Genomic DNA, 20,459 nt, shown 5'->3' on the forward strand with positions numbered 1-20,459 from the left:
CATTTGAGATGTTTTAAAATCAGCTTCGGTTCTGAAGGCGGTGGATTCATTGTGGTTTTTTTTTTTTTTTTTATGAAAGCTCCTGAAATGTGCATGAATGTTAAGCTTAATGACAAACAGGCGTATGTTTTTGTTGTTTTTATATGATGGTGGTTATTATAGGCTACGCATGAACCAATTTATTAGAATTTCAAATGTATTCTTTTGTTTTTCAAATATGTTGAAAATGAATCATTATTCACTTTATTTATGTAAATGTTTTTCCAGGGTTTTTTTCATAATAATTTTTTTAATGATGTTTGGCATTGATAGTTTAATAGCTATAATATTTATGATTTATCATATATATCGTATAAATTAGCAACATATTAGCCCTTAAAGATTTTTTAGTGTCATTATTCACTTTAATGATGAAACCTTCAAGATATGTATGCAGCTGCCGCTGATATTAAGATTTATTCTTTTTTAGCGGGTGCAGCGCATATTCAGCTTTTCGCTTGAGCCGAAGCGCGACTGTTCCGCTCCAAAGACGATCTACGAGTGTTGGAGTACGGCGCTTCAGCGGAGGTCGCTTTCCTGCGTCGAGTGGATTGCCACAATCAGGCTGCACTACCCCCTGTTTGTGCGCAAAACGGCTATCCCCTGTTGCCGCAGCACTAAAGAGCATTCGCGGGTGCGTCTTTTTAAAGACGACGTTACGCCTGGCAAACTCGACGCGGCCTTGGAAGACAGCGTGGGTCTTGCTTCAGACTACGTGACACCCGTGTGTTTCTGGATGCGGTTGTTACCTGGTGTTAGGTGATGGTCACAATCGTTGCCTCGTGTGCCTGGGCTTAGCACGCTGAGGTGGCGGTTGTGGATGAATCATTTCTCGCGGGGAGATGGTCATCTCGGAGTGATGGGCGGGCTCTGTCGCCTTGAAAAAGGAGGCGGAGCTTGTGTTTGCTCGACTTGGTTCTCATTCTGGCTGCAGACAGGTGGGCTCCATTTCGTTGTGACACAAAGCTTAAACTCTGCAACCAGTGGAGCTGCAAAGGGGGCAGTCTGGACCTCACGTGGGGTATCAGCTGTACCCTCTTGGGCTCCCTGATGATCAGAAGTCAATCGCTGCATCGGAAGGTGAGCCAGACATTTCTGGAAGTGAAGATCCGGTTGCTCTGGGCGTCTACCAGGCGTTGAATGTACTGGATACAGATCTAGAAATGGTGGCTATGCTTGCCCAGGCCGTCGAGGTGATCGGGATCAAGTGGAAACCTCCACTGCTTCCCGGCTCTCGAGGCTGGACGATTGGTATTAAGGGTGGCTTGCGCTGGTTCTCAGGGCCCCACCCTGGTACCTTTCTTCCCGGAAGTGCATGAGGAGCTTACTGGGATGTGGAAAGCACCTTTCACTGCCAGAAACTGCCCCAGTGGCTCCTCCTCCTTCACCACCCTTGACAGTGGCACAGCCAGGGAGTTACGGTGATCGCCCCAGTGGAGCGGTCAGTTGGGATGCAGCTGTGTCCCAATGCCGCTTCCGCTTAGTGCGGTGATCCTGTGCTCCTCCCGGGCCTGCAGGTACTCGTCGGCTCTGAACGGCAGTGCCTTGTGCGGCCTGTGGACAAGCTGCGTCTGCAGTACACGCTTTGGCGTTGTTGCAGGTTCATCAGGCCAAGGCACTGAAGGATCTGCACAGGGGTGGTCATGACCTGGAAGTTCTGAAAGAACTCTGTATCGTGATGGACCTCGCGCCACGAGCGACGAAAGGTCACAACGCGGTCTCTGGGTTGTGCGATGGCCACTACGGTGGTCCAGAAACGCCATCTGTGGCTGTGTCTGGTCGACATGCGCGAGGTAGACAAGACACGCCTCCTTGAATGCCCCATGTCCCAGACCGCCACTTCGGCGACGCAGTGGAGAACTTTGCCCAGCAGTTCTCCGCTGCCCAGAAGCAGACTGAGGTAAGAAACATCCTGCCTCGGCGTGCAGCTGCTGCCTTCACCCAGCCGCCGACGGCCCACCTCAGCCAGCTCGTCGCCGAGGGTGCCCCTGCTGCCGCCACCGCCTCCCGTGCAGTCAACGCAGCAGCCCCCATCTAGGCAGCACCGTGGAGCTGGCAGCAGGGCAGCCACCCAGCCTGTCCAGGCTCCTGCCAAACCTGGACGCTTTGCAGGTGCAAGAGGCCCTCAGATCCGGGATGGAGGGAGCTGCTCTGCCGGGCAGAGAATGTTGCCGCTACCTAAAACCTCGACAAGGGCGGTTTCTCTGTCTCTGGGTCCCCAGGAGAGCGAGGAGTTGAGCGGGCCAGTTCCGCGCCACTCACGCTCTCCTTGGGCTAATATGCAGCAGTGGGAAGACTGGGAGGACGAACCAACAGCCTACCCGCCTCACTTCTGCGGGATGCAGGTAAGAGTTGCACACACTCAGACCCCGCTCGGACCGGCCACGAGACGCCCGAGCCGGGTCCCTGCACTCCCCCTCGCTGCCCCATCGCCTGCGCCGGTGGTTCCGCCGAGCCGCTAGTTCGGTCTCGGGATGCCTGGTTGAATCTTCCCAGGCTATCCCGGTGGCTCCTGCGAACCCCTTCGACTTCGCTATATGATTCAGTTCATCCGGCGTCCCCCAAGTTCAGTGGGATCCGCTATATGTCAGTGAACAATGCGTGTGCCCCTGTCTTGTGGGCGGAGATTGCTGTCCTTCTAGTGAAGGCACGATAAAGCCGCTTCCTCCAGCCGATATGAGGTCGGGGCTTACAGCCCATACTTCATAGTGCCCAAGAAAGGCGGTGGGTTATGACCAATCTTGGATCTGTGAGTCCTGAATCGAGCACTCCTGTTCAGGATGTTGACACAGAAACGCCTATTCAGTGCGTCCGTCCCCAGGATTGGTTGCAGCGATCGACCTGAAGGACACGTACTTTCATGTGTCGATTCTTCCATGCCACAGGCCATTCCTGAGGTTGGCGTTCAAGGTCGAGCATATCAGTACAAGTCCTACCCTTCGGCTCTCCCTGTCGCCACGCGCCTTCATGCAAGTCGCGAAGCAGCCCTTGCTCCACTGAGAGAGTAAGGCGTTCGCGTTCTCAACCAACTGGATGACTGGCTCAGTCCCGGGCTCAGTTGTGCGAACACAGGGATCTGGTGCTACAGCACCTCAGCCAGTTGGGGTTTCAGGTCAACCAGGAGAAGAGCAAACTCTGTCCAACGCAGAGGATCTCTTTTCTTGGGGATGGAGCTGGATTCGATCGATCAGATGGTACACCTCACAGAGGAGCGTGCCACCGGTGTTGAACTGCTTCAATATGTTCAAGAGCAGGATGGCGGTCCCACTGAAATATTTTCAGAGGCTCCTGGGGCATATGGCAGCCGCGGCCACAGTGATGCCGCTGGGACTAATCCATATGAGACCGCTTCAACATTGGCTACACGATCGAGTCCCGAGGTGGGCGTGGCAAAGTGGCACTCACCGGGTTCAAATAACACCGCCCTGCCGCCAAAACCTTCACCCCGTGGTCAGACCTCGTTCCTTCGGCCGAGTGCCCCTGAGAAGGTCTCCAGGTATGCTGTGGTTTCACGGATGCCTCCACCACCGCTGAGGGGCCACGCACAACGGGCATGCAGTGTCAGGGGTTTGACGGGCCCTCAACTGCAATGGCACATCAACTGCCTAAAGTTGCTGGCAGTACATCTCGCCCTAGGCAGTCTCGAGAACTGCCTTCGAGGCCAGCATGTACTAGTCCGCACAGACAACATACTGACCGCTGCGTACATCAACCAACAAGGTGGTCTACGCTCCGTCGTATGTCGCAACTAGCCCACCACCTCCTCCTCCTATGGAGTCGGAAGTTCTGAGGTCGCTTCGCCATTCACATTCCAGGAGTGTGCAACCAGGCAGCCGACGAGCTGTCGCGAAGCTGCACTACCCGGAGAATGGAGACTCCATCCCCGGGCGGTTCAGCTGATTGGGAACGCTTCCAGCCACTCAGGTAGACCTGTTTGCCTCTCCAGAGACTTCCCATTGCCCACTGGCACACAGCTGGCTGCGGGGCCTTTGCAAGTATGTATTTCCCCAGTGAGCCTTCTTGCACAGACACTGTGCAAGGTCAGGAGGACTAGGAGCAGGTCTTGCTAGTAGCACCCTACTGGTGAAGACTTGGTTCCCAGAACTTGTGCTCCTCGCGACAGCCCTCCTTGGCCGATCCTCTGAGGAAGGATCTTCTGACTCAGAGATGGGGCACTTTTGGCACCCGCGTCCAGACCTCTGGAAACTCCATGTCTGGTCCCTGGATGGGATGCGGAGGCTCTAGGTGACCTACCTCAAGAGGTAGTCGACACCATTTCTTCGGCTAGAGTGCCGTCCCACGAGACAGGCCTATGCCTTGAAGTAGAGCCTGTTCGTCGAGTGGTGTTCTTCTCAGGGTGAAGACCCCGGAATTGCCCTATCAGTCGTGCTTATCTTCTTGCAGCAAGGGTTGGAGCGAAGGCTGTCTCCTCCACCCTTAAAGTCTACATGGCTGCAATCGCTGCAAATCATGACCTCATAGATGGGAGGTCTGTGGGTAAGCATGGCCGGATTATCAGGTTCCTGAGGGAAGCCAGGAGGTTGAATCCTCCACGGCTCCCAACAGTACCCTCTTGGGACCTGTCTGTAGTGCTGACAGCACTGCAGTAGGCTCCGCTTGAACCCTTGCCAGCAGTTGTGCTAAAGTTCTTTTATCTATGAAGACATTGCTCCTGCTCGCATTGGCCTCCATCAAGAGGGTAGGGGACCTGCAGGCTTTTTCGGTCGACGATTCGTGCCTACAGTTTGGGCTCGCGGATTCCCAGGTACCACTGAGGCCACGGCCCGGCTACGTGCCCAAGGTTCCCACTACCCCCTTCAGAGACCAGGTGGTGAACCTTCAAGCGCTGCCCTGGAGGAGGCAGACCCAGCCCTGACGTTGCTTGTCCCGTCCGAGCACTCCGATGCTACGTTGACCGGACACAAAGCTTCAGGACCTCAGTCCAGCTCTCGCTTGTCACAGAGGCCGGCAGAAGGGGGAGTGCCGCCTCCAAGCAGAGGATGGCTCACTGGATAGTGGACGCCATTACCCTAGCGTACCAAGCACAGGGTATGCCCTGCCCCCTTCAGGTTGCGGGGCACACTCAGCAAGTGTTGCATCGCCCTGGGCGGTGGCTCGTGGCACCTCGCTGACAGATTGTAGAGCTGCGGGCTGGGCGACCCCCCAACATGATTGCTAGATTCTATAGCCTACGTGTGGAACCGGTATCCTCCTGTGTTCTCACCTCAAACTGGTAGAAGCACTGAGAGGCCCGGTTTCGGTCGGCTTGTTAACCGCTCCAGAGCGTCCATACAGTAGACCCTGTCGAGCTCCTCCATTCCCCTCGGCAGCCAGATGTTGCGGAGCATCCGGCGCCAGGCCCTCTCGATGAATCCGTGAGAACCGGTGAGGGCTGGGAGCCATGTAAAGTACCCCAAGAGGACTTTATGTGTGTATTTCCACGGCATAGCCTTAGAGCCCCGTGTTTCCCCGGCAGACCTTCTGCCCGTCTAAGAGGGTTCAATCACCTCCAATTTTCCATATGCAAACTGAAATACTGTCCATATGCGTATTCGTTCCGAGACCTCCTACGGGAAGGCTGGACTTCCGCACGTCCCTGTTCACTAGAACGTGGGACGTTTCCCAGTGTTCCAGTCTTACGAATGGGTAGTGTTACAAAAGTAGCTGGCTTCTTGTGGTTGAGCCCCGGCCTACGCCGATAGACTGAGGGGGCTTGTGGGCTCCCACAGGACACTGGAAGAGGCAGCGTCCATGGCGTTTTGGTAGGATCCCAATTCGTCGGTCATCCGACGTGACTCGGAGTGACCGACTGAAAGGGAACGCCTCGGTTACGTATGTAACCCTCGCTCCCTGAAGAAGGAACGGTTATGATTTATCATATATATCGTATAAATTAGCAACATATTAGCCCTTAAAGATTTTTAGGATCATTATTCACTTTAATGATGAAACCTTCAAGATATGTATGCAGTTGAAATGTTATTAAGATTTATTCTTTTTTATCATTTCTTTTGTTAAATAAATAACACCTTTTGAATTTTAGATTATTTTTTGTTAAAAATAAACAACGAAATCTGTGTGTTTTATTTTCCATTGTAAAATGTATATCAATTATCAACTTAGTAACAATTTTGCCTCCAAAATATATTATATTAACTAAATATATATTGCAAACCTTGCCATAGATGATACAATAAGAAAAAAAGGTTTATATTACACACTCCAATAATTTTTCACAGATCAGAAAAATTATTTAAATGTAAATTAAATAAGTTATTTACCATTAATTTTGTTTTAGAGTCATTTTCCCATAATAAAACAAAACAAAAACCTTTGCGGTCAAAACAAGGGTTTAAAAAAAATGTTTCCGTTTAATCTTTTTTGTACGGAGGCAGTGCGTTTTAATCTATTTCTAGTTATAATGTCAGTTGTTGGGAAGGTTAAAGCTGTGCCACAGGAATGCACAGTGTGCTTTAGAAATAGACATAAACAGTTATGTGGTGTGAGTCAGAATCACACACACTCACACACACACACACACACACACACAGCGCCACTCAACCCAGTAGCTCTTTCTCCAGCGTATCAGTAATTCTAGGAGTCGTTTGGCATAATGGCATTTTGATGATCTGCTTGTACTAACTGTTTAGCCAGCAGTAAGGCTGATCAGCGTTCATATTTTCCATCAGCACGGCTTATTGTCAATCAGCAGGAAATATGCCTGACAGACGGCCCTGTGCTGGTGGCCGTAATGTGTATTTATTTCCTGCTTTGATGACTTGGCAGAAAAAGCTTGTTCGTATTTTCCACTGATGAGGACTTTCAGGCTTTTTTTTTTTTTTTTTAGTAAAGAAGCTTGATGACTTTAGCACAAACCTCTTCCTCCAGCCGCTGTGACCATCTTAAACAGCTAGTTCTTCCTATCAGTGCAGCTTTTTAATCTGTTGTTGTGGAAGAAATAAATGCTAGAGGTTGGTTTTGGTGAGTCTTGATCATGAACTATGGATCTTGCTGAGGTCTTGTTTACACCTGTCCTTATATATATTTACACTCTAGTCATTTCAGTTTATATTTATCTATCTTTATCTATCTATCTATCTATCTTTCTGTCTATCTATGAAGATATTAAATCTTTACATTTTAAAAAAATACATGTACATGTTTACTGAAATACAGTGTCTGTGTTTAATGTATGTGATAATATATAACGTATATTAAATAATATAGATAAATATAATATTTTAGGTTATATCAATGCATTAAAACAATTTAATGCAACCATTCACAATGTTAGTTCTTAAATAATGCTTTCTAGATATAACTTATTTTATATATTTTTATTTTTAAATGAATGTTTCCAAATATAAAACAACAACAGCGCTGTCAAGTTAATGATTTCGATCTGAACTAAATAATATCTTATATTAGTGATATTTAATATTTAATAATAATAGTTTATCTCAAATCAGGTCATTTAAACTGTCTAAAAGTATTAATAAAGTGTTAATAATATTTACAGCGAATATGTTACTTAATTCTTTTACAGTCCAAATTAATTGCTAACCAGCATATTTTTTAACCTAAATAAATATCAAATAAATACACATTTGAAGTAGCCTCCAATATTCATACGAGCCTTCAAATAGGTTTTATAATTTACAGTAGTGCAACAAATTGAAATTAAATTATCATCTATAACCTAAGGTGGTTGTGGCCCTGTAAAAAAATGTATTATGATTCCCTTCTGTAAAGAATTAGTGGAGAAAATGGGTTAAATCTGGTCCCCTCAGTCCTGGATATGCGCTTACATCCTTGATTTTTGTCCATGAGTTAACAGGGTCTGTTTGATCACCGAATGTGTCCGTGTAGCAAAGCAGACAAAAAATTGGGCAGAATTTCAACAGCCAGAAATGTGTAACATTTGCGGAGATCCTAGCAAATGTCTCATTAAAGCTGCTCTCGCCTCAGGTCTGTTCTGTTTCCATTGCATTCTCTATCGGCCCGTCCCCAGAAGTGATTATGCTAATTGCTGTTTGATCAGATGATTAAATTATAATTCGATTAATCCTGAGCACTAAATGCTCTGAATACATTTACATCTGCTTGGCTGCGTCAGAGCGCAGGGGCGCGAGCTTTCTGCCGTGCAGCCAAAGAGGAGAGGAGAAGAGCTGACCTGAGACTCGCGCCCAAATATTAGCACATGCACATGTTTGGAAGAGGGCAGGAACTGAGACACTGGGGTACTGTAAGCTGTTTAACAAAACAAAAACGATAAAGACATCTAATTAATTACAGTAAAACGTATTCAGACTAGTGGCGAACCAATCAATATACTTATAAATAAAAATGCTGAAATTATATAGATACCATAATAATAATAATAATATGCTCATTACTAGTTAAACTAGTCATGTTTTTGACTGTTAGTAGTTCAGATCTGTTTTTTTTCAGGTTGCCCAAAATTACCTTTTCGTGTTATCTTACAGTGTTGAATTGATAATTACCCATCTTCGTTTTTTTTTTGTTTTTTTTTCAGTTTTTTCACCGCTGACGCTCCCATGGGTAATTTATCTGACAGATAAAGATGGCGTGATTCCTCACTGTCTTCACCGTGGAGCTGCTCTTTGTCTTGAGCCATAAACACTTGATTTTAGAGGAAATAGGTTCCCTGAGTAAATCACACTTGTCTCTGTGACTTTTTTTTTTTTTTTAATCTGTTCAGGAAACGCTCTTTGCTTTCCGCGTGGTTGGATTTGCCAACGTTTTATGGTCTGATATGTTTGGTTTGGTGGGGATAGATGTGGCGATTAGCCAAAAAAAAACAGTTTGACAGGTAGTTTGGGACATTAAACGTGTATAAGTATATAGATAGGCAATAAAATTCACTAGAAATCATTACCTATGCAAATTGTGAAAAATCGTATTTGTTTCACGAGGTGGCAAATTCGTAGAAAAAGAACCACATCTAAGTCTGTTTAAATTCGCCACCTAAGAATACATATGAATTGGGCATGATATAGCATTGTAGTCTGACATTTATAGGGAACCAAAATACTTAATCTATGGCTGTTTATACCTGCATGAATTCATGTGACGTGCATTTTAGGGTTGTATAGTGTGGCTGAAGAACGCACTGAGAAAGCCAATGGCATCAACCCTTATTTTCAAAAGTGAAGGGGGAGGGACGCTCTGGAAGGGTTTTGATTGGACAAATATTCGTGTGATGCAGGATGAGTCATCAACATGTTTGTGCTGTTTTCCCAATATGGAAAGACTTAGTAAGGTATATTGCATGTTTGAACACAACCGGTGTAGAATGTACTTTGAAACTAAGGACTTTTCACTCGCAATACATTGAAGTGGCAACACATTGAATCAAATGTGAAAATTTTGAATTTGAAAGTCAAAAGACTGAGGGGGCATGTACACAAACGAAAAACGTTTTGCCCCGTTTAACTGCGCGACAAACTGGTTTTGAAATTGCTTTTCGATGTTTATGTTTTTGAAAACAGTGCTATTATTGTTTCTGTGTAAACTACAAAAACGTGAATTTGTTAAATGGTGACATTACATGTTCAGTCTGCAGCTTGTCCGCAGACGCAAAGTGTTTCTTCACAAAATTGCATCGCCACCTACTGGTCTGGCGTTTTAGTCATTTTTGCAGATGTGAATGGATTTTTTGTACTCGAAAGTGGTATTTTCTTGTAAGAGGTACCCCAATGATCTGTTATTATTATAATTAGAAATGATATATTATATTATATTATATATTTTCAATAAATCAGTCATTTGGTTAGTTGTTTATTGAAGTGTAGCATAGATTTGTTGGAGTTGGGAATGCACGTTCGGTATGAGTTGTTGTAGTACACGTGTCTCCGGGAGACGAGGGGACGTCAGCCCAGCGTGAGCAGCCTCGACTCGTTTAGCTCTGCTTCGCGTTTGTTCCCTCATCATCCGAGTCAGCGGCGCTTTAGATTCAGACATCAGCGGCGGCGGCTCTCGTAATTGATGTAGATCCACGGAGGCCGTTTGATCTCCTTCTCACCACCAGGGAGGCTCTAAACGAACGTTTGCTCTGACATTATTCAGATGATATTCAAATCATCTCACTTAAGAGATGAGAAAAAAAAAAACACAAGAAACTTCGCTTTTCCGGTGGGATTCGCGCCGCTCCCGCTCTCACCCTTCCCTCGGCATCTAGGGGTTTTCTTCGGCTTTACATATTGGCAATGAGCGGGGGTCCATTAACCCAGACACGGCTGGGTTGTGCTTAATATTCATGAGAGCAAATTGCAAGCTGGTTAAATTGCGGTGCTCCGCTACAGCTCCTTGACGCCAGGCTCGCTGTAGCCCCAGGGCAGGGACTGGATTTCTGACTCTCCCGGCTGCTGTTCCCGGGCTCCCCTGCACTCTCTGCCTTAATTACCTTGAGCCCGTGACGTTCCGTCAAGGTTCCGCAGCCCGCGGGGGGGAAACACCCCTCCTATCTGCTGCACAGACAACAGCGCAGACACAGTGGGCCTGCAGCCAACAGAGTGACCCATCCACCCACACCGGAGCCAAGATTTCCTCCTCAGAGAGCTGCTGCTGATTTTACGCTTTGCACCATTTAAAGACATTCTAACGCGGCCTCGGATTTAGAAAACTTGTCCCTTTAAACCTGCGTGTACGTTTAGAATTTAGTTTGTTTTTAAGAATTGCACACAGTAATTCATCACAAAAATATTTAATCTGTCTGGAAATTATTCATTTTGCTAAATATGCAGGTTTCGAATAGAATGACGCAGCATGTTTTTCCAAATTATGCAGATCTAATTAAAACACTCAAATAATAAAATTATATATATATATATATATATATATATATATATATATATATATATATATATATATATATATATATATATATATATATATATATATACTTTATACTTTGCTTTCTAAAATGTACTATGGTTATCAAATATCATGGTACTATGGACTATGGTAATAACATTTTTTATTTTTGTGAATAATATATCTGCAAAATTCATGACTAAAATATTCACATCACCAAAACATATTTGAATATTTGATGCAGTTTTGAACAGGCCAGGGTATATTTCAATTTTAAAATACAGAAAATGGTATTTTTAACATGCATTTGTATTTATATGAGAGCCAAAACATTTCCGAATAAAGAAAATGTTTTTTAGTTAAAAATGGTAATACCTGTATATGCATATGCTGTATGAATATGGCAATAATTGAGTACCGTAGTGTACATTAAATTACCATGGGAAACATCTGATAGCTTTAGTGCTGCAACATCTTTATGCTTGGGTTTATTGTGGCTGAAGGTTTGCAAGGGTTAATACCCGAGCCACCCTTGCGGTTTGCAGAGTAAATATTGATCGCACATTACTTAAATAAATCGCCTGGCTAGTTTTAAAAAGAGTCCCGTGATGGCTGGTTACACACTATCAGTGGACAAACGCTAATGTGTTTTCAAAAGACAAACCCATATTTCTGCCGCCCTGAATGCAATTGTCATTCTGCTCAAATGTTCCTCATTTCAAACTGTCAGACTCATATATAAAAGTGACTTTCACAATACTTAAATAAAACTGCATTGTAAAATCTAAAAATATAAATTGCCTTAAGGAGCATTGTTTACTATTAAATAAAATCAGGTTTGTTTGTTTTTTTAAATAAAATTTGTTATATATTTTTTAAATGTAGTTTGACTTAAAAATATTTATTTTCTCTTTTGTTACAATGACGTTTAATAAAGCTTTAAAAGCACTGTGAAATATGAAAATAAATAATATTTTATTTACTTTATTTAAACTTTATTTAATCTAATTTAATTTAAAGTCCCTTTTGGTGACATTTAATGTAATGGGGTGAATTTCTTTTTAATATTTATCTTTTTAAGTTTCTTTGAAAATATTTATTTTACTTGTATTTTTTTATAATATATATTTTATTTATTTATATAGGTGATTCTTATTTAAATGCATATATTTTATATATTAAATATACATTATTTAAACGCTATAATTTAAATGCAAATATTTTATTTTATGTTTTCATTATATGCATTGTCAAATGTCAGCCAGAGCTTCATTGTAATTGCGTAGATTGTTAAAGCAAAACGTGCACTCGTCTGACCACCCTGCCCTTAGATCAGCTTGACTTTAAAATGGTCTCTGCCCTTGAGCTGTCACATGCTCACCCCATAAATATCACCCTGAGTCAAGCCCAGACAGGGCCACAGAGGGACAGCGCGTTAGACACTCTCTCAGCGGGAATTTACAATGATCGGCTCTGAAGGACAGAAACAAGCAGCGACAAAGAAAGCGCTCCGTCCATTATTTCAGGCAGATAAGAATCGCTGTTAATCAAACGGCCTGCAGCGCTTTCGGAAAAAGCCAGATTAATTATAAATTCATTCAATTCATATTTGAAGAGTCTTGTCTGGTCGCTCCTATCGTTTAGATAATTGAGAGCGGAATGATTCAGACGACGTCGCTAAGCATGCGCTGGGTTTTACTATCTGATTTTGAATCAGATTAACAGATGCTGACCGTGCAGATTTTCATAGATGAGGAGTCCATCAGTGCATCCACGCACAAGCTTTATTGCATGATGTCTGAGGTGCTAAATCACATGCTTCACGTCTGGATAACAGCTGCTGGCTTCTTTATGCTTTCCTCTTGTGTCTGAGGGAGCGGGCTGCTTTGTGCTGAAGATCTTTGTGGTAGCTGCATATATTATGTTTTTTCATTAGACAGATGCATAAAAAATTGGAGATACTATTGTAAAATGTATTTAACATTATAGAAAATAAATTAAAAAATGTACTCCTAATTGGTGACACAGAGTAGCCACAGAAGCACATCTGTTTAATTTCTTTGACTTTTTATATTCAAAACATTACAAACGCATTAATTACTATATCACACAAATATCTTGATCCTCACTGTTATACATTATGTTGATCTATAGTGGGTGATGGCCGAAGTTACCTAATAATGTAATCTAACACAAAAATGCACGAAAACCTGTCTGTTTAATTAAGAGACATCAGATTTCGTATTTAATGCGACAGATTTCATATTTAATGCGAAACACTGAAAGTTAATGCGTATAAAAACGTTTATCATAACACGTTCATTGCACAGAAAGAGAGCAAAAAACATTTACATTTTCAAAGAACATTTTGACTCACAGTCTAGTTCAAAAACTCCCATTAAAATCACTGAAGCTGTTTACACTATGAAATTAATATGTTACAGATTCATACACACATCTGCAGAGAATGCACCAGAACAAGGTTTCAGTTGGCGAGTGAATGAAGAATATAATGACATTTGAGCGATGATCTGAACACCTCTGATTGGTCGTTTTGTTCATAACCTCAGCAGAATCATGTGTGATCATGTTCCTTGAAGATATTTTCAAAATAGGTTCCTACCATAAATGTATAAAAACTTAATTTCTATTAGTAATATGTATTGCTAAGTAAGACGACTACCATTATTGTTTTAATTTTTTAACCTTTAGGTTCTATATTTTTAAATTGTATCTCAATTTAAATGCTGAAAGCTGAAAAAATATGCTTTCCGTTGATGTATGGCCTTTTAGGATAGGACGATATATCCCATCAAAAATATATTCATGGAACATGATCTTTACTTAATATCTGATTTTTGGCATATAATAAACATATCGTCCGTTTATACTAAGTGCAAAGAGCCTGTCTTGTTGGCAGAGGCTATTTACACTAACTCCGCCCACCAACATGTGACTGGGAAAGTCAACATCACAAAAGTCTGTTGTCAGCTCCAGTGGTGCAGATGGTAAAACAGATGTAATACTCTTTTTAACGCGATTGACCCAGTTTGAAATCCGATTTTTTTTCTTCTGCCTTTTCAAATCACATCAGAAAAGCAGAAGGAAATAATTAAAAAGTTAGCTGTAGGGAGGGCTTTGTTGTCCCAATTTGGATTAAAATTTAAATTTACAATTAATACAATTATCGCATACTTTTTTATAATGTACTACAATACTGAGGTGCAGATTATTGCCACTATTTGCAACGAGTAGTATAAATAACATAAAATCCTGCTATTTTAACATTGTGTAAATAGAATCTGTAGCTATTTGCACTTAGTGTAAGTAGCCTCTATCACTATTTACACTTAAAGAGCAAATAGCCACTGCCTAAAAAAAAAATCTATAATTTTGTCCCCCTTATTATATATTATACTTATGTGACTTTTTTTGGTCAGGGATATTTAATAAGTACTATTGTATTAAAAGTACTTATGAGAAATATTAGATTAAATAAATCAGAGCATTTACTTTTTTATTATTTTTGATCTAGACTTTTATAGTAATAATAATGTTTTTATGGAATTATATACAGTGGTAGTGCATAAAATATCTGTTAAAATGCTGCAGGGTATCACTGTAAAATCTCAGTATTGACATAAAGTCTTTTAATATTTAATGATGATTCTTAAGATCTAAAGTTCTTTTGATCCTACACTGATACTTTGCTCTGGATTATCAACAGATCTTATGTTTTGTGTGAGAAAAAAAAAATTGTCGGTTTCATGTTAAATGTTGAAAGGCATGTGCTAAATGCAGACAGATAAATTAAAAAAAAAAAAGTTTAATAAATATAAAATATGAAAATGTTTTTTATATCTCTCTTTGTCTTATCAACTCTCTGACCTGTAAAAAGATGCTGGTACAATGATGATTGAGAGTAGATTTTGACTAGAACCAGTTAAATGGATAAGAAGTAGCTTGACTTTTTGATTCCACTTATATTCTGTTTCCATTTATCTGTGTTTTTGTCTTGGTGAATCAACTAGCTAGAGTATGGGTATAAATATTTTATTTTTGATGTGCTTTTAGACAATAGTAGCTTTATCCATGTCCCAGAACTGAGCTCCATTATCTATAAAATACCCCAGGGCACAAAAAAATTGGTTTTGATGGCCAGCATGTCCATCAGAAAATGTAAGAAATCCATTTAAATTTAAAAGGGCTTTACTGGCATTACTGTGTTGCAACATTGCCAATGGCATTAAAAACATATTGAATTAATATAAAGTATTAAAATACATGAGAAACGATGTGGTTTCATTAAAACAAGGTTCAGGACTCATTCTCCATCTCTTTTAAAAGTCCCAGTGGAGAAATGAGGCTGAATTTGGCCTTGCTGGCTACATTTCCAGTACAACCTACGTCAGTTTTACTTGAAAGATTAGTACAGTACATTCACGTGCAGTCTGCAAGCATTCAGTTGATGTGAGCATGTATGATTCCGAACCCTGAAATTAAAAAGTGCCAAGACCAACTGTTTTAATAAATGTATGAGCTGTTAAAGTAATTCATCCCCGGAGATGTGCAGACCAGCTGTGACAAACAAGCTGTTAGTTCTTTCATACAGAGAAGTGTTGCTTTCTGATGAGCTTCAGAAGCACTTACCCCGTGTCCTCTTCTGTCTCCTGCAGTTCTCAGTGAAGACCTACATTCCAGCTTGTATTTTGTCAATGCATCTCTGCAAGAGGTAGTGTTCGCCAGCACCACGGGGACTCTGGTTCCCTGTCCTGCAGCAGCGGTGCCGCCCGCTACCCTGCGCTGGTATCTGGCCACCGGCGAGGAGAGCTACAACGTCCCAGGGATCCGCCATGTCCATCCAAACGGCACTCTCCAGATCTTCCACTTTCCTCCGTCCAGCTTTAGCAAAGTGATCCACGACAACACTTACTATTGCACAGCGGAAAATCCTTCAGGGAAAATTAGAAGCCAAGATGTTCATATTAAGGCCGGTGAGTGTTTAAAGATATTTACAGATTTTAATAACCGCCTGTTTGCTTTGAATTGCGCATACTTTAAAAGTAATAAAATACACACTTAACTAAAAATAAAATATAATGTGACATATAATCACACATAAATGAGACAAGTGAGATTTCTGTACTAATAAACTGCACAAACAGTAATCTGGTTTATTTGTCATCAATAAATCTAATTAGTTTTCTAGCATCTTACATTAAACTAAATGAAGATTTTATTTAAAGTTTTTAAATGAATGAATTTGTTATAATTATTATGCTATGCTGATTCTAAGCTATTTAAAAATATGGTTATTATATAATTTAAATAGATGAAAATGATTTGTAGTAAACTAACAAATATGCCTCACATTAAGACTGTTTGTGATTATTAGTGTGAATTTATTTTTTTTTAGCTCAAATAAACCTTGAATGTGTGTCTAAATATTGTTTGTGAGTGTAGAGGTTGACAGAATGACATTTTTATAAATGCGTATGTGCACAATTCAAATTTACAGTCTTTCTTTTTTCTGTGAAAATACTGATGACTCCTGCACTACGCACATTTTTGTCCAATCCAGATTTTTCCACTTTGCTTCTCAGGTCACTTTAAAATCGTGTAATTTCTGTACCGCTAGTGCCATCAAACCAAACTGCAAAACTAATGACTGTTTTCAGACAGGTTTGACTCCTGCTGTCCGTCATTGGCCAGTCAAACAGATAGTCCCGCCCCCAAACTCATATCATAGGCTGAGCCAGTGTTGCTATGCTGGACTAGTCGGATTCTCAAAAAAATAAAACAAAGCTTTAATAGTGCCATGGAGGTTAGCTATTTTGGTGAAAGACTACTTGTCTGCATATTAAGCTATTAAGCTAAGTATTAAAAACACTACTTATTTTTTCAGACAATGACAATTAAAGTATTAATCCACAAACTCTTTCTCTTCAGTCTTACGAGAGCCCTATACGGTTCGTGTGGCGGACCAGACCGCGATGAGAGGCAGCGTAGCGGTCTTCAAGTGCATTATTCCTTCCTCAGTGGAGAACTACATCACTGTTGTGTCATGGGAGAGAGACACCGTACCACTCGTCTCAGGTAGGACACTGGAGGCTTTTGAACTGAACATGCCATATTATGTTACTTTAAAGAAACAATTCACCAATATCCTCCCATGTTGCTCCAAACCATTTGCGTAAACGACTTGTTTCCATGTAATGAAGGCAAAATGTGTTTGACGTCAATTCTGCCATTTGATTTGAGGTTGCATCCACTCAAAGTAATTGTACGGCTTCAGAAGACTTGGAATATAGTACATGAGTCACTTAAAACCTTTTATCATGCTTTCATGGTGCTTTTGTGGACCTGTACAGATCCTGCCCTCGTTTACTTACTTATATTGGCCTGGATGCTTTTCAAAACTTTTATGATCCACGCAAGAAAAAAAGTCAGACTGATTTGCGATACGACGCCGGGTAAAGATCAACAATGTGTGATTTTATACACGCTCCTCGATTTTAAAATGAATTTTAGCCAGTCACGGCCCTTGCTTTTGCTCTTGAAAACACATCCACATCTTTAAGTCGTTTCTTGTCCTGTTGCTGACAACGGGAGATTTATTAGTCTCTAACTTGGCATGCTGTCACAGTAACGCTCTTATAAAGAGCTCCTCTCTCGGCTCACGTCTGTCTAATCCTGAAGAAGTGGACGGTGGCAGTCATGTCACTGAGATCCACTGTACTGACCTACTTCCCTTCCAGAGGCAGCGCGGTTTTGAAAATCCGTATCAGCTAAATGGAACACTCGTCTACACAACTGTTTCTTTCCCTCAGGGCCGTCGGCTCGTTTTATGGGGCATTTAGCAAATTCAATAAAGAATCAGAAGTCGTTTAGACTGGAGAGCGAGCGGGGACATTTTCCATAGATGTGTCGCGTTTTTCTGTTCGAGCAAAAGACACCAATGAATCTTTTATCCATCTTCAGGGAGTAATGTGACAAATGTTCGCCTGCAGTCTAAATTACAGTATTTAAATTCTTCAAACATCGCACATATAATGCTCAATCTCAATTTGCATGAACATTATATTCCTATATGAATGTCGGAGGCCAAGACGGCTCTATTTCAGCGTAGAACAGAGAAAGTGCGCAATGAATCTGACAGATGTCTGTCATTTAATAGCGGCTGTCACAAAACATTAGCTTGCCGCTTGTCTGCGCCTCTTTTCTGTGCTAAATATTTCATAGGTAAAGCTATATTCCTGCAAACAACAGTTTAAACACAGTTCACTGCACGTGAAATACTTTCGCTACGCTGTCGAGGGCATTTTCAAGGAATCTCTGTATGTGCATTTGGCGTACATTTGCTAATGGCCCCACTAAAATTTTCTAAAACCTATTCTTCTGCGCTACTCTATAAATAAAAAAGCTTTCTATGGGATCTCACATGAGGAAGAGTGAAGCTGCTGTACACTTTTTTGTTATAAAATATTTATTTCTATCTGTATTTTTGTCTAGTGCATTTGGATTCCATTGGGTAGTGAAACATTTTTGTTTTCAAATGTTAGAATTCCACAACTGTGAGATTTGTACTTTTTGATATATGCCTTATTATGTCTAAGTTTAGGATCAGTAAGAGTTTTAATGTTTTTTTTATGCTCATCAAGGCTGCATTTATCTGATCAAAATACAGAGATACAAATTTAGAATTTGTTCAAATTTTAAATAATCTTTTAATATCATTTGTTTTTATGATTTTCTGCCATTTTATTGTGTAAAAGGTAAACATTGCAAGTCTGAGTGGGGATGCATTTGTCTTCCTTAAAGTCCATATTATAAAAAGTGTGAGATAAAATACACTTTGATGGTTAGAGATTGTGAAAAACGCAAATTATCGGCAATAATACCAGTAATCCTTGGCTTAACAAGCACCACTAGCTCTGGTTTCATGGCTGAAGTACTATTTGGTATTACACAGGTGTTTTAGTCGCGGGGGATTCTGGGAAGATCTGGTTGCAGGCGGCTGTGTTATGCAGCGGTGAGCCACAGAACAAACCGCTACAGGCGCTTTAGAGAGTCCTTAGCATTCCACACACATGCCTCGCACTGAGACCTCTGGCCAGAACAACCACTAAAGAGAGAGAGAGAGCCAGCGATACAGACCCTTTCTGTTCTGTTTTTTCCTCTCTTTCTGCTTCCACCCTGCTCATATTCCGCAGTGAGCAAACGCATTTTGGTGCAGACAGATTGGCGAACACATAAAAATACATTCTGCTCTGAGAAGCTTATATGTATTGATGTAGATTAAATACCGTAAAAATCCCACCTCGGGCCTGAAACTGGTGTGCTGGTGTGATTTTCCTTACCATGTTTACCAGTTATGTTGTTGACATTTTGCAAACCATTGAGCAGCAAGCTGACCATTCACTGAAAATCTCATTTGGCGCCCAACGCCGGGCGTAGCGCGTATTTAACCCAACACAAATTTAATGGAGTGAATCTAACAAGGCCCAGCAGTAACGAATAGATTCATTAGCGCTAATCTGCTTCATAAATACTCATAAATGCTCAATATTTTGAGATCGTTTTGCCGGTGGGGCTGAAAGCAATCAATACGTTCCTACATTTTGACAAATTTGGAAAGCAGAACACAAGTTTCAACCTTTCAAATGTGTAGATATGCTGAAAACGGTTGCGTGGCGTTCAAAAGGATCGGAGAGGAGCGCTAATGTTTTTAACTGGTCCCACTGCGGCTTTTTTCCTCCAAGTTGGGTGAGGCTGAGCTCTCGCCTCTGCAGTCCGTGTTTCTGTGTATGACAAGCAAGATTGGGGACTTTTGTCCTCGGTTTTCCCTGTGATTGGTCGAGGTATTGTTATCCAGAGAAAAATGGGTCAACCAGCCCGTCGAGGACAGCATGTGTAAACAGGCAAACCAGAGAGAAAGTGGCTCTGGGGTGGTGAGTGATGCTCTCTCCAGCCAAACTCTTTAAAAACCTTTTCTGTACATTGGTGCTCAGTGAGCAGAATTCCCAGAATTCCCAACCCTCTCTCAATCCTTGCGTCTTTTCCACTCTGACAGAGACGAGCGCGGCTTAGCCAGATAAATAAAAGGGATACTCTGAAAAGGAGAAGAAGAAAATCAATATCGGTGTGCATTAATCATGCTGCGGGTGCCAGAGAGAATTATGGGTACACGGAGGGAGAGATGCGTGAGTGCTTTCGCATAGGAACGGTTCTCAAGGCTCACTGGCTTCAACGGCATCCGAATAAAGTGATTGTGAATAAAGAGTTTGGTGATTTCTTGATTATTATGGATTATGTTAATTCTGAATGTTGAAACATTTATGAACAGTGGACTGATGGTTGCTATTCGTTGTTGTTTAAGAAATGATCTGTTATAGTCAGTGTGAATTGAGCGGGCTTCATTCATGAAATACTAGCAAAACTAATTTTTTGTGTAAATCGTTTGTAAAGCTGTTCTTATGGAAACTTTCAAATTTTTGAAAATGCGTTTTTAATATGTCAGTAATTTTTGTATTCCGTAATATTCTTCAAAATTAGATACCAGTAATATGTTTCTGATCTGGATC

General features: G+C 41.6%; 1 protein-coding gene across 2 annotated transcripts in view; it reads left to right on the top strand.

Annotated features, from left to right (window-relative positions):
• dscama (Down syndrome cell adhesion molecule a) overlaps positions 1-20,459 on the top strand; it is a 75,664-nt gene that overhangs the window by 3,903 nt on the left and 51,302 nt on the right. For both annotated transcript variants that reach the window (XM_043229312.1, XM_043229313.1), the window contains exons 2-3: positions 15,552-15,869; positions 16,825-16,971. In XM_043229312.1, the coding sequence (XP_043085247.1) occupies positions 15,552-15,869; positions 16,825-16,971 (465 nt within the window). The remainder of the gene's footprint in view (positions 1-15,551; positions 15,870-16,824; positions 16,972-20,459) is intronic.

The sequence above is a fragment of the Puntigrus tetrazona genome, unplaced genomic scaffold, assembly GCF_018831695.1.
Source record: "Puntigrus tetrazona isolate hp1 unplaced genomic scaffold, ASM1883169v1 S000000002, whole genome shotgun sequence".
In the NCBI taxonomy this organism is placed as follows: domain Eukaryota; kingdom Metazoa; phylum Chordata; class Actinopteri; order Cypriniformes; family Cyprinidae; genus Puntigrus; species Puntigrus tetrazona.